The 14,368-nt window shown below is 36.4% G+C and overlaps 2 protein-coding genes across 3 annotated transcripts; one reads left to right on the top strand and one right to left on the bottom strand.

Moving 5' to 3' along the window:
- The first annotated feature begins 330 nt into the window (after positions 1-330).
- Positions 331-8,500, top strand: LOC125812557 (protein argonaute 4-like). The gene is made up of 23 exons (XM_049492038.1): positions 331-464; positions 2,463-2,706; positions 2,800-3,005; positions 3,087-3,311; positions 3,392-3,528; positions 3,623-3,720; positions 3,802-3,899; positions 4,031-4,199; positions 4,288-4,404; positions 4,489-4,596; positions 4,673-4,732; positions 4,844-4,957; positions 5,054-5,219; positions 5,321-5,433; positions 5,541-5,678; positions 5,873-6,003; positions 6,370-6,435; positions 6,974-7,037; positions 7,140-7,251; positions 7,325-7,398; positions 7,740-7,834; positions 7,945-7,976; positions 8,082-8,500. Exons 2-23 carry the CDS (start codon positions 2,476-2,478, stop codon positions 8,255-8,257), a joined length of 2,730 nt encoding a protein of 909 aa, XP_049347995.1. The 5' UTR covers positions 331-464; positions 2,463-2,475; the 3' UTR covers positions 8,258-8,500.
- Positions 8,501-11,020: 2,520 nt separating this feature from the next.
- LOC125812565 (UBP1-associated protein 2A-like) lies at positions 11,021-13,775 on the bottom strand. Of its 2 annotated transcripts, XM_049492052.1 has the most exons (4): positions 12,578-13,775; positions 12,115-12,469; positions 11,544-11,578; positions 11,021-11,311 (listed from the first exon to the last, which is right to left on the bottom strand). In XM_049492052.1, the coding sequence occupies exons 1-2, from the start codon at positions 13,707-13,709 to the stop codon at positions 12,126-12,128; spliced, it is 1,476 nt and encodes a 491-aa protein (XP_049348009.1). In that variant the 5' UTR covers positions 13,710-13,775; the 3' UTR covers positions 11,021-11,311; positions 11,544-11,578; positions 12,115-12,125. The 2 variants fall into 2 exon arrangements, with proteins under 2 accessions (XP_049348009.1, XP_049348008.1); XM_049492051.1 differs by lacking the exon at positions 11,544-11,578.
- Between the last annotated feature and the right edge of the window lie 593 nt (positions 13,776-14,368).

Here is a 14,368-nt window from a genome sequence, read left to right as displayed (position 1 = left end):
TATATACTTATGAGTTATTATAGTGAAATACTATTATAACGAGATTTGACTATACTAGATTATCATCCATTATTTAAATATAAGTATAACAAAATCACAATCTTACTTAATAATAGCATCTAGAACTATTGTTTCTAGGTGTATCACTCTATATAAGTAAAAAAAATATAATGAAGTTTTCTCACACAAGTAATTATAATTATAATAAAAATAAATTATTATTATTATTATAGTGGTGGGACACGTGGAGCTCATAAAGAGCGACACAAGAAAGGGCAAAAAAGGTGTAAAGAGGCAGTATTTTAAGCTCACTCGTAACTGTTGGGAGGTACTAAATACTCCTTTTTTTTCTCAGTCCACTCTCTCATAAATTTGTCACTCTCCTCCTTCCCCTCTTTTCTCCTGTGTTCCATTAGGGTTTTGTTCTTGATTTTGGTGCTTCATCTGCCTCTTTTGAGCAGAAGGTATACTCCTTTTAGCAAAATTTTCATGTTTCCTTGAAGTATTTTTGTGGGGTTTGTGTTTTTTTCTGCTTCTGAAACGGTCAATGCTGCTTTAGGTTGAGTTTTTTTGGGTTAAAATTTTGTGGGGTTTGTTTAGTTTTTGATATTTTTGTTGCTGTGTGGGGTGAGTTAGGTTATGGGTTTCTGCTGAAAAGTGTGTATGAACACTGTAGATTTTTTATTTTTTTGGGGTGGATTTGAGTTTTTAAGCTGATGAATCAGTCAATGTTGGTTTAGTTTGAGTGATTTTGGGTGAATAATTTGTGGGGTTTGTTTATTTTTGATTTTTTTGCTGTGTTTGATGAGAAAACTTTTGGGTTTCTGATGAACTTGAACTGAAAAAAAAAGGGATTTTCAGAAACAAAAATTTTGTTTGGTTGATTTCTGGGATTTGAGTTTTTCAGCTGATGAATCTGTTAATGCTTCTATAGTTTGAGTGATTTTTGGTTGAATAATTTGTGGGGTTTGTTTATTTTGATTTTTTTTTGCTGTGTTTGATGAGAAAGCTTCACATCTTTTTGCAGAGAGATGTTGAGGAAACTTTAGAAAAAGATTTTACAAAAAATAAAAAAAATATTTATTTCCTTTTCAGTGTGGTTTACTTGGCTTGCATGTTTGTTATTATAGCTTCATTTATGGATTTGCAGTTTTTGTTAAACACTGTTCTGTTATAGTAGTTGAATAGTTTCTGGGGTGGTTCTGATTTTTGTTATTTGTAGTATTTTTCAATGAAAAATTTATGTGGTTTTGTGGATCTAGTGAGATCTGTTTGACTTGTATTTCTGCTGGAATGAAAAAAGTGAAAAAAAGAAGCTAGATTTTGACTGTGAAAAATCAGGGGTGTTCTTTCTGTTTGTAGTTTATATTGTCTTGCATGTGTGTATTATGGATTTGATTGTGGAAATTAATATATTCTGAGTACTACTTGTGCTATTTTTTCTGTAAATTTTTATGTTTTCTACTTTGCAATCTCTTATCTGTTTAGACTGTCATTAGACTTTGAATGGTAAGTTTATAGTAGGCTTTATTTGGAGCTCTTCATACGTGTGTGTCTTTCTAGTTGGGTGTGTTCTACAATGTAAGGTTTGTTCTTCTTGATGTTTTGCCTAAAACCAATCTACTTATGTAGTATTTTCAAAGCCTGTTTGTTTTTGTAGCTCTCTCTTTAAGCCTTTTTTGTGACTTGTGTTGAGTTAATGCTAAAAACTATCTTGTGTTGTTGAGTATTACTTCCAGGACCTTTAGTCTGGTTTACTGCATGCCTTTGTCTATCCTATTCTGCATGTTTGTTGTCTTTAGGTTGAAGTCTTTAGTAAGAATTGCATTTGCTTCTTTGTTTTAGTTATTCTGCTTCATGGTTTTGCTTTTCTAACCAGAAAAAATAGTAAAATATACAACTAGACCATAGGAAAGAAATGAAAATGATTTTATAGATGTAGATATTCCATCCTCTTCTAGTTTTTGGTGGCCATTTATGACACCATGGTTTTTCAAGTATTCTTCCATTGATATATCACCTTGAATGGTCTTTGTTGGCGTTGTTTATTTTTTTTCTTTTCCGAATATGGTAAGGATTAGTTTGTAGTGTTTTTCCTGATATGGTAAGGAGTACTTTGCAGCGTCTTAGTGATGCCTTTTACCTTGCAGTGTCTTAGTGATGCCTTTTACTTTGCAGTGTCTTAGTGATGCCTTTTACCTTTTCTTTCAGAGAAAAAAGAATGATGTCCCTTATATTTTGGAATGTGTGTTCCCTTTTCCTTGTATGAATGATACTTACCTGAGTCTTCATAATTATTTTCTAAATGTAGACATGTTCAGTTTTAGTTACATTGATTATAATTGTCCTTTGATGTAGTACATTGATAATGTTTACTGATAACCTTACTGCCAGCGTACATCTTTCAATGATGTTTCCAGTTGCATTTCACATTTCCATAAATTCAGAATTTTCTATTTCAGATAGGATCCTGATATGGCTGAAGAAGAAACAAATGGAGCAGCAGCAGAGGGTCTGCCACCTCCTCCCCCTGTTCCACCAGATTTCACTCCTGCTAAAACAGAGCTCGAGCCTGTGAAGAAAAAGATCTTGCGCGTTCCCATGGCCAGACGTGGTGTTGGAAACAAGGGACAGAAGATCCAAATTCTTACTAATCACTTTAAAGTGAATGTGACCAATGTGGATGGGCACTTCTTTCACTACAGTGTATGTTTGTGTAGCCCCATATATTTACATGGCTTCTTTTCTTAGTTCTCTATATTTTATTATTCCCTGCCCTTTAACTCTGTTCTTTGATAGGTTGCCTTATTCTATGAAGATGGCCGACCAGTCGATGGGAAGGGAGTTGGAAGGAAGGTCTTAGACAGAGTGCACGAAACTTATGATACAGAATTAGCTGGAAAGGAATTTGCATATGATGGTGAAAAAAGCTTGTTTACCATTGGAGCACTCCCTAGGAATAAAATGGAGTTCACTGTTGTCCTTGATGACGTGACATCAAATAGGTTGGTTTTCGAAATGGCTGAGCAGACTATTTTCCCAGTCCTACCAGTATTTGACAATCTGTTTACAACGTTTATGTTCAGGAACAATGGTAATAGCAGCCCTGGTGGACATGGAAGTCCTAATGAAGCTGACAGGAAGAGGTTACGTCGTCCTTATCAGTCAAAAACTTTCAAGGTGGAGATCAGTTTTGCTGCCAAAATCCCTATGCAGGCGATTGCAAATGCTCTGCGTGGTCAAGAGTCGGAGAACTCTCAAGAAGCCTTGCGAGTCTTGGATATAATTCTGAGGCAGCATGCTGCAAAGCAGTAAGCAATTGTTGCTTCATCTCACATGCGGGTTCAAGACTCTGTTTTCTCACCTCATTTAGTTGATGTTCTTGTATCAGGGGTTGCCTGCTTGTTCGACAATCCTTTTTCCACAATGATCCGAAGAACTTTGTTGATGTCGGTGGTGGTGTTCTTGGTTGTCGAGGATTCCATTCCAGCTTCCGTACTACCCAAAGTGGCTTGTCTTTGAACATTGGTAACGACTCTAGTGCTTAATATCTCAAGCAACACCTTTCATATTTCTATGCTAACACAATGATTTTAATGCTGTTCTTTTGCTTCAATTGCAGATGTGTCTACAACAATGATTATCCAGCCTGGGCCTATCGTGGACTTCTTGATTGCAAATCAAAATGCGAAGGATCCTTTTTCACTGGATTGGGCAAAGGTAGAATCTTGTTTCTGATGATCTGTTTATCTAGTTATGTGCACTGTTGCTAAGCTGGGATTGGCTATACACAATTATTAGGCAAAGCGTGTACTCAAGAATTTGAGGGTGAAGACGAGCCCCACTAATCAAGAGTACAAGATTACTGGATTGAGTGACCGACCTTGTCGTGAACAACTGTATGCTTCATTTCTTTCTTTAGTTATTTCTTCTTATTTAAACCTTGGCTTGTTTACGTAGCACCTGTTAATGCATTTATCATTTATTTGCAGAAGTAAGGTTGTATAATTCATCTTCTTTTTCTATTTAGATTTACCCTGAAGCAGAAAGGAAAAGATGCAGATGGTGAGGTCCAAACAACTGAAGTTACTGTGTTTGATTACTTTGTCAACCACCGCAACATAGAGTTGCGTTATTCTGCTGATTTACCCTGCATAAATGTTGGGAAACCAAAACGTCCCACCTATTTCCCGATTGAGGTAAGCAGTCAGATTAAATTTAGAGGCCTATGCCATTTATTGTTCTCTGTGCGTATCATAACCTCAAGTTTTCTGTGAATGGTTTCAGCTCTGTTCTTTGGTGTCGTTGCAAAGATACACAAAATCCTTGTCCACGTTCCAGAGGTCTTCACTAGTGGAGAAATCAAGGCAAAAGCCTCAGGAGAGGATGCAAGTCTTAAGCAATGTAAGTATTTTTAAAAAAAAAATCAAAAGACACTTTAACAATATTCTGGTGAATCCGCACTAATTATCTGGTGGTTTGGTTTAGGCTCTCAAAATCAACCAATATGATGCTGAGCCCCTTCTTCGTTCCTGTGGAATATCGATTAGCAATAACTTCACTCAGATTGAAGGACGTGTTCTTCCTCCCCCAAAGGTATTTATTAATTAATAATCACTTCCAGCTAGGATATTTGGAAATTTACTCTGCCTTACCTTTAATATTTCCTCAGCTGAAGACAGGTGGTGATGACTTTGTCCCTCGTAATGGCAGATGGAATTTCAATAATAAGGTTCAGAATTACTCCTTCTTGCATGATTATTTACACTTGATGTATTTGTTTTTCCCCATTGTTCCTTAAGTTGCTTTGTTTCTCCTTTTTACATATCATCTGTAATGGCAGAGACTAGTTGATCCCACGAAGATAGAACGCTGGGCCGTTGTCAATTTTTCTGCACGCTGCAACATTCAAGGGCTAGTCAGTGATCTGATCAAATGTGGAAAGCAGAAAGGAATTGTAAGTTTCCTCAAATTCGTATTTTCTTGAAAACTGAGTGTAAAGTTCAATGACTTATCATTGTTCCTTTTGATTTGTTTAATAAACTGTATTCAGATGGTGGAAGACCCATTTGATGTTTTTGAGGAATCTCCACAAGTCAGGAGGGCTCCCCCACTCGTTAGAGTCGAGAAGATGTTTGAGCAGGTCCAATCCAAGCTTCCCGGGGCACCTAAATTCCTGCTATGTCTGCTTCCTGAGAGGAAAAACTGTGATGTGTACGGTTAGTATAATATACTTGTTCTCTTGATTAGTAGCTAACCTCCAACAAGAGCGTATCCTAAGCTTTAGATGAGATGTAAAATGTCTTGTTTCAACTTTCAGGACCATGGAAGCGAAAGAATCTTGCTGAGTATGGCATTGTTACCCAGTGTATAGCTCCAACAAGAGTCAATGATCAATATATCACCAATGTGCTCCTGAAGATAAACGCAAAGGTAAGAGTTCCGATCATCAGTTCTGAGCCATCTTCTTTTTTCCCCTTCTCCTAACCTCTTCTGATATCTCAAAAATGTTTTCCTAACCATCTTTTCCTTCTTGGCAGCTTGGAGGTTTAAATTCTATGTTAACTGTTGAACATTCTCCTGCAATCCCTATGGTATCTAAGGTTCCTACCATTATTATTGGGATGGATGTGTCCCATGGCTCTCCTGGCCAATCTGATGTCCCATCAATTGCAGCGGTACGACCTGTCAAGTTTCAGTAGATCTTATTTTCGTTTCCTTTGCAACCAATTGAATCCTATGATTATGTGATTGTTTTGGTACTTATAAGCCTAATGTATACAATAACAAATCTGGACATATGTTGCATTTCCCTCCCTCATGTAATTTATAATGGTTTCTATCTGTGTGCGCTCATTGTTTACTTGACCAGGTTGTCAGCTCAAGGCAGTGGCCTTCGATATCTCGCTACAGAGCTTCAGTTCGTACTCAGTCTCCTAAGGTGGAGATGATAGACAACTTGTTTAAACGTGCTTCTGATACTGAAGATGAGGGAATAATGAGGTGAGTTTGCCTTTCAGGTTTCCCTTCTTATTTTTTTGGGCAGGGGCTACTCACAGTTAATTGAAGTCTCAGATGGAGTTATCTCCACAACGACAACTTGACAGGGCTTGGGCCTGATGTATTTTAGTTAGATATGCTAGCACACTATTATTCTTATGTGGTATTGAGTGAGTCAGTTTAACACAACTCTTTACACGTTCTTGTGAAAACAACCATGAGAACCTACATTTAGTATCCGACAGGATATCATCCGTGTAGCTAGATATAAGCAGTGATCCCAGTGAATAAAGAAGTTGTATTTCTGAGTTTGGTTTTAATCCACTATTGTAGCATTTCCCAGAAATAAACTAAGCTACAAAATTGCAGGGAGGCTTTGCTAGATTTTTATGTGAGCTCTGGAAAAAGGAAGCCCGAGCATATAATAATATTCAGGTGACTTTCAGTGGTCATTCTCTTTTATTTCAGTTGATTCCAACTAAATGTGTGCCATATACAAGTGTGCCATTCCGTTGTGTAAATGTTTTTTTTGTATCTTGGTTCTGTTGAATAAATGCTGCAAATATTTGCTCACATGAATGGAAATAGAACCAGAGTCAACGATTCAAACAGACACAAACAAAAACTTTGAAGTGAGATTTGAAAAAGAACTTTTCTGTTAGTCTCTTCATGTACTTGAGATGTTGGAGATGTTACTTGTAACCTCATCTGGAGAGAACTGTGTAAAACATTTGTGGTGAGGTCATGGTCTGAATGTTAGTTGATGCTTAATTCTGGGTGAAATTTGGATTTTAATCAATTTGGGATCAACTTATATGGTACGTCTTTGTTGGCCATGTAGATCAACTTGATACTTCTAGGTTTGACTTTTTTCCTGAGATGAAACTCATCAAATGCAGTTCATTATATGGCAATGGTCCAGAAGCTTCTTGTTAAATTATAGTTTTATTAATTCTCTTGTTCAAAATTTCAGGGATGGTGTCAGTGAATCTCAGTTTAGTCAAGTTCTGAATGTTGAGCTGGATCAGATTATTGAGGTTTTGGCTGATAAAATGCTTTCTTGATGAATATTGAGCTTGACTCGGGGAAACCAAGATATAACTGTACTAAATCATTTGTTTTATTTATTGATTAATCAGGCTTGTAAATTTCTTGATGAGAAGTGGTCACCCAAGTTTGTGGTGATAGTTGCACAGAAGAATCACCATACCAAGTTTTTCCAGCCTAATGATCCTAACAATGTTCCTCCAGGTACACCACTTGAACTTAGATATTAGTTGCAACTATTGTACTGGATGAAATTACTTACAGTCACTTTGTGCAGGCACAATCATAGACAACAAAGTCTGTCACCCAAGGAATTATGACTTCTACTTGTGTGCTCATGCTGGAATGATTGTAAGTCTTTATGTTCTCTTTTCCATCTATATTCGTACATTAGTTTTTCTATTTCACTCATAAGATAATTTAGATATGTTTCTCCACCCTTTATGGGTAAAGTTCTCTTGTTTGTGGTTGCATTGGCATATATCTTTGGCATTTGTTTTTTGGTATAACGTTTTACTGTAGAGTTCTGCAGAGAATATTTGCATTTTGTGGCAGTCAGTTGACTATTTGCTTTGGGACATATTTGTCCTAGAATGTTCAATGCATTAACTCTAATGTCTTATCTGCTGAATGTTTTTGAATCATTTACAAAATCAATCTACTGTTTGCTAATGGTTATTCTTGTTTTGTAGGGTACAACTCGTCCTACTCACTATCACGTCTTGTATGATGAGCTGGGTTTCTCTGCTGATGACCTTCAAGAGCTTGTTCATAATCTCTCTTATGTGTAAGTAAAGCATTAAGTATCTTGTAGATAGACTGATAGCTGCCTGCTTCAACTTAGTAGTTTACATCCATATGTTTGCTTTAACAAAGATTGGTATGTCATCCTTGCAGGTACCAGAGGAGCACCACTGCAATATCTGTTGGTAAGTCTCATTTTCCTTGGGCAAAAACAGTTGTTTTCTGAATAGAGCACATCACTCTTCTCCCTCGTCTCTTTGCACTCAATTCTCTGTTTTGCCTAAATGCAGTTGCTCCCATCTGTTATGCCCATCTTGCTGCTACTCAAATGGGACAGTGGATGAAGTTTGAAGATGCATCAGAGACTTCCTCGAGCCATAATGGAGTAACCAATGCTGGACCAGTTTCCGTTCCTCAGCTTCCAAAGCTCGAGGAAAAAGTTTCCAGTTCTATGTTCTTTTGCTAAGGCGTGTTTAGCCTTAACTTCCTGCTTTCTTTTTAATGTGTGGTTTGTGAATAGTTTCTGGTTCAAAACTCTTTTGAGAAGACAGTAGTTGAATATTTTGTCTAGACTTTTAGCTAAGTAAATCACTCTGCTGAAGATTTTACATCTTTTGGCTTTGTGGTTTGCTCTTTTAACTTATCTCGGATCATGTACTTATGTTTTGGTTCTGCTTCTAAGTTATGGACATGACTAGTAGTTCTTATTCTTGTGCCTTCCATTGATTCTTTTTTTAATCGGTTCTGTTTTTAGGACTTGCTGACAGTTGACACCATCTGCCCCCCTTGTTATGTGAATCGATCTCACTCAATCTGATAGCATGTTTCATCCACTCTGTTTGAGTTGGCTATGCACCATATTTGTTTACTTTATTTGTTGGAATATGTAGTTGACGTAATAAATAAGCATGTCCACTTTGGATTTGGGTGTAGTAGACGCTGAAACTTGAATTAAGAAGGCTGGCTTATTGGTTTCATGATTTATGTGTACTCTGGTTACTTCACTAATAAACTCACTTAAACCTTTCCACTCTGATTGCTGCTTACATTGCAACAAAATTATTTATTTATCAAATCAAAAGGACAACAAATTTAAACACCGTTTAAATCAGGATTTTCATCGAAAGGCACAAATACCACAAATTTAAACACCGTTTAAATAAGGATTTTCATCAAAAGGCACGAATACCCCTGTGACTTGTAAGATGCTGGCAGCTTTTAATGCAGGGAATCTGCAGCCTTTTTCTGAAAAAAATAAATAAAAATTTTAACACTCTTTTACTGCTATCAATTTTTTTTATATTTAATTATTTACCCAAAATTTCCACTAGTTTATAATTAACGGATGATTTTGAATGTGATAAAAATCATACTAAATTATTTACATTGAAAATTAAAAGAAAATTTGAAAAAGATATAAATAAGAATTTTTATTTTATTTTATTTTTCTCTAAATTGAGACAAAAGGGATCAATTTTCTTGGTCATTTAAATTATCAAAGACTTCAATACTTCCTTGATGGAAGTATCATATTTTGAGCTGTCAACTCGATGTTTGTATTAGCGTTCAATGAATACACTTGAGTATATTGTCCTAAGTAAAATTTATTAGTGTTTGATGAATACAACCTGGATATGTTGCATCTCAAACCACAAGCTTAGTGTATTCATTGAACGCTAACAAAGAATTACGTTGACAAATATCACAACCCATTTTACTTGCTCAACGTGCACCATTTTGGTTGCATCCGTGAGACAAATAATAATTCAAGATAAAATATGATTAATGCATACTCAAAATTATTTCATCCCACCATTTAGACTAATACTAAGTAATAATAGCATGATATTCCAAATCCAATAAGAGAAATTTGTGTGGCTTTTATCTTTCATAAATATCTTCACTCATCTCACCAGCAAACCTAACAAGTGCATCCATTTATTAATACTATTTTAAGATAAAACAGTGTTGCACAATAATTTTTGTTAGAGCTATTGACCCACCCTTCCATTTTTACCTAAATCTAACAACATTCAATACCAGAAAACTCAAAACTAGAACACAACACAATGTTAGAGATGAACAGAAACAATGCCAAGCTAATCCCAGTCTTCCCTCATTCTGTCATGTCAATTTTCATAGTTAGTTTCTTGTACATCCATTTTCCCTACCTTAACTCTTAGTTCTTTTCCCCGTTTTGAAAGAGACAATACAGCGAACAGGATCAACTCAACCGAGTAGGAGTAGTCAAGCTGGGTTAGAATAGGTAGAAAGCTACTCAATGACAAAGCACTAGACGTCGTTCTCATGGACAGAAATGCCATACTATGCACCTTTGCCGTCATTCTATAAACATCAGTAGAAACACTTCTGCATATCTGACCAGCATCTGTCTTGACAAGACTTCTACTTCAAATGCCACAAGAACAACCTGCTCAGCCCCTGGATGGAAAACATCAAAGCTACATGGCATTCTTGTTTGGATTCCACCCACTTCATGAGTGTTACAAATGTTAAAGAGATCAACTAGAGTAGAAACACTTCCCCTTCCTCTCCAGGATTCATAAATGTTACAACATAATGTTAAAGAGATCAACAAGGATAGAAACACTACCCCCCCTTCACTTCCTCTCCATGGATAGATTTCAAATTTAAAATTACCAGAAACTTTGGAATAATTCTTATCTCACCCCAGAAAAAGGAAGGAAAAGAAATCCCTACAGTCATTTTGTAAAGCAGTTCATAAACCAATTTTGTGGAATAATTCAGATACCTTTCCCTTCTCCAATCACTATTTTAAGGTTAAAAACAACCCACAAGTCCATACTTTTAAAAACAATCAATGCCACCGTGAATCAAATCTTTACCTATTAAACATCTGTATAGAAATTCAAGTGATAGCGACGTGGAGATAAAATCAGCATTCAATCTATATAAAAAATGTATCCTTAACCCCCAGCCCCCAGCCCCTACACCACAAGCATAACAAGTATCAACATGGAAAAATTGGAGGAAACAGAAGACACCTGCAGTGAATTGCCATGAACATCACCTTTTACCTGCAACAGCAATTGCTACATGACAATCCTTAAAACAAATTAGCTGATCAATGTGCTCATTACTTTATTTATTTGAACAGAGGGAAAAGCAAAAGTTGCTTGTTATGAGACACAATCCAGTGTTTTGTGGAGCAGTAGAAGAAACCATTCAGAAAATAAGATGATGGAAGTTGAAAAGACATTGCTAAATATCTAAAATACTGGTGAGACAAGGATAGGATACCCTACCTTCTACTCAATACTTTTAATATAGAAAAATTTAGTGCGAAATACTACATAGTGTTTAAAAACATTCACCAGAATAGAAGTACTTGAATAAAAAAGAAAATACACATTGAAGATTATGGTCTTTAAACAAAAGGTAACTTTTGAGATAGTAAAAGACTTCATTTGGAGAGTGCCCGGAACTTCAGAAGAATCACCAGTCCAAAACTAAAAGTTTGATGCATTTATGAAGGAATCTGCACAGTGAATAGGTAAAACATAAAAATCGAAGTAGAAAATACTTTTAGCAGAAAAAACCATGAAATGCATCTGTAAAAGGTACCTTCAAAAAAGTGAAAGACAAGTTTAAAGATATTTCTTTTATGTAAGACAGAAAGTTAACACAAACAAGATATGGCAACAGACAGACAAACCAAATGAATATTAGCTGCAAAACTTATAAACTAAGCAACAAACCAATAATTTTACCTCACTTGGAAATAGAGCCATAGCATTACAGATACCTGTCCAAGGAAACAGAACCATAAAATTCTAATGCAATTTGATGTGAACTTTTTTATTACAAAAAAAAACTTTGAACTTTTGATAAAGGCAACTTGAGGTTATTTTATCATGATTTCTCCTTCAGTAGAGCAAGGTTGTGGAAGAACCAATAATCAGCATTAAGTTAACAATTACTATAGCCAAGTTTCACATGCAATAAGATTCCAATATTCCATACTGTAGAGAAAATCTTTCTCCTAAATGATCAAATCTGAAATTATGTTCCACTCCAACTAGATTACCAGATTTGAATGTAATTCTAATCACTCAAGCAAATTAACTGGATTTTATTTTAGTCAAGTATACATTACACACATTGCTTATAGGTACCCAACCTTTAAAACCAATAATGATCCGGTACATTTATATTGGATACAAGATAAACAAATCATTCATTGATCACACATACTGTCAAGATCATAGTAAGAAATTCCATGTGAATTATATATATAACTGATAGAAACCAACACACAAAGGCATGAGAAAGATATCACACCTTAAGTTTTCCTAGTGACCTCCATAGCCAGAGTATGGGGCACCACCACCTTGTGGTCTTGCACCACCCTGCATCTGAGGGTTTTGGTATTGCATATGAGGCTGTCCATATCCACCCTGGGCACCATATCCAGTTGCATTGTTCACCACTGGTTGCACACCCTGATGATTCACTGGCCCACCAAGACCTCCAAGCAAATTCCCAATCCCCAAACCAGCTCCTTGTGTAGCTAACAGGGCTGTCAGTGCCTGTCCAAGAGCTGGGGTCACAGCTGCCACAGCAGGATTGTATCCCACAGGTGCAGGCCCCGATGGTGCCATTAAATGCCCAGCTGATCCTGCTCCTGCACTGCTACCTGATTTTTTGGATAAAGTAACAATTTTAATCAATTTTATGACAATCAAGTATAAAAGCGATGCTAAAAAAAATAGAAAACTGCCAGAAAAGCAGAATTCTTCACTACCTGAATATTTCCCCTTCTTTGCAGGATGCTGATAATAATGCTGCTGCTGATTATGATGATGATGCTGAGGGTAATGCTGTTGTGACTGAGGCTGTTGCTGCTGATGGAAATTCTTACTATGCTTCGGTCCATCAATCGCCTTCTGACAATGAAGGGTATGCCCTTCAAAGGTCTTATGTGGCTCCTCCAATGCCTTCCTAGCACCCTCAACAGTCTTATACACAAACAAACAAAACCCCTTAGGTTTCCCACTTTGTTTATCCAATCCAAGTGGACCCTCCTCAACTTCACCAAACTTTGAGAAGTACTCCAACAACTTTTGAGGTTCAAGATCAGCAGCTACATTGCTAACAAAAATCTTCCTCTGTGTGTACTCCGAAACTGGTGGGGCTGCTGTAGTAGGTGGAGGAGCCGGAACCGGCCCAGCAGAAGCCAACTGGCAAGAAGTCATCCTTGTACCAATCTTCTTCTGTGGTTCTTTCAAAGCTTTCCTAGCACCACTCCTATGCTTAAACAATATAAATCCATAACCTTTCGATTTCCCCGAAACCTTATCTGTAACAGCTTTACAATCCTCAATTTCACCGTAAGTTGCAAAAACACTAGTTAACGTTTCAGCTGTCGTATCCCAACCTAAACCGTGGACAAAGATTTTCCGGTGTGCCGGATCTTTATCAGCCAATTTCTGAATATTTTCTTTGAAATCAGGGTATTTAGCTAAAGCTTCTTTAATAAGCGCTGTAAGTTGATCCTTCGTAAATGGCTCTAACAGATTCTCAAGTGGCTCATCTTCCAAATCCTCTTCATTACCTTCCTCCATCTTCTCCTCAGCGCCTCCATTAACTTGTTCCTGTTCATTAACCGACTTCTCATTATCATCCTCTACGGCGTCATTTCCAGATCCAGGCATTTCTTCTTCTTCCTCCTCATCGTCACCGCCTTCTTCGTCTTCCTCTTCGGGATCTTGTTCTTCTTCGTCCTCATGTACTGCTTCTTCTTCCTCTACTTCTACGGCATCGTTCTCGTATTCTTCTTCTTGTGCGGTTTCAACCTCAGGTTCTTGCTTAATCTCTACTGGTTCTTCAACTGGTTGTGAAGGTTCGGAAGCTCTGGTTTTTCGCTTCTTCGCCATGGGAATATTGGGGTATAGAGAGAGAAATAGTTGAAATTAGGGTTTTCTGATTTGGGGGCTAGGGTTTCGGGAGATAGAATGATAAGGTGAAGTAGGGGCTAATATTTATGGTGGAGGTTTGGATTTGGTTATCGGGTCGGTTATGGCAAGAATTGTGTGGATTTCAAAGTGAATAGTTTTTTTTTTCCCGAGAACCCATATTTTGGTAACCCGTCCAATCCGTTCATATTTTAATGGATTGGGTGAAGGATTTTTTATAGAGAAAATTGTATGAAATAACAAATTATTAATTCAAATTAAATGTTATAGTCATAATTTATTATATTTGTAATTCGCAGCAAATATCCTATTTTTTTGTCATCTGGTTCGATATACAATTAGTCATTTTTGATATACAATTATCCATTCGATATACAAATGTATAAAATGTGTTTGTGTTTGTATAAAGGAAGAGAAAAATGTATATATAAATACAAATACATATATTTTCGTCTTATACACTTATAATTATACAAATATAGATCTTATTATACAAATTACAATGTATAAATGAATTTATACAAAACAGAACAATTTATATAAAATTGGATGTATCTAGCGAATTATACAAATCAAAAGCTCCAAACATAAAATTTGTTATGAGCGCAATTATGCAAACT

Source organism: Solanum verrucosum, unplaced genomic scaffold, assembly GCF_900185275.1.
Source record: "Solanum verrucosum unplaced genomic scaffold, falcon-dt-bn FXZP01000120.1, whole genome shotgun sequence".
Taxonomy (NCBI): Eukaryota; Viridiplantae; Streptophyta; class Magnoliopsida; order Solanales; family Solanaceae; genus Solanum; species Solanum verrucosum.
The sequence above is the reverse complement of the archived record's forward strand: the minus strand, read 5'-3'. Positions and strand labels throughout refer to the sequence as shown.

Bases quoted from the DNA above. Each gene is read 5' to 3' on its own strand.
- LOC125812565 (XM_049492052.1), bottom strand. From the start codon at position 13,709: ATGGCGAAGAAGCGAAAAACCAGAGCTTCCGAACCTTCACAACCAGTT. The intron at 12,470-12,577 runs GTAGTGAAGAAT...CCAAAAAATCAG, and splicing joins AAAGAAGGGGAAATATTCAG to GTAGCAGTGCAGGAGCAGGA.
- LOC125812557 (XM_049492038.1), top strand. From the start codon at position 2,476: ATGGCTGAAGAAGAAACAAATGGAGCAGCAGCAGAGGGTCTGCCACCT. The intron at 4,405-4,488 runs GTAAGTATTTTT...GGTTTGGTTTAG, and splicing joins GGATGCAAGTCTTAAGCAAT to GCTCTCAAAATCAACCAATA. The intron at 7,835-7,944 runs GTAAGTAAAGCA...TCATCCTTGCAG, and splicing joins GTTCATAATCTCTCTTATGT to GTACCAGAGGAGCACCACTG.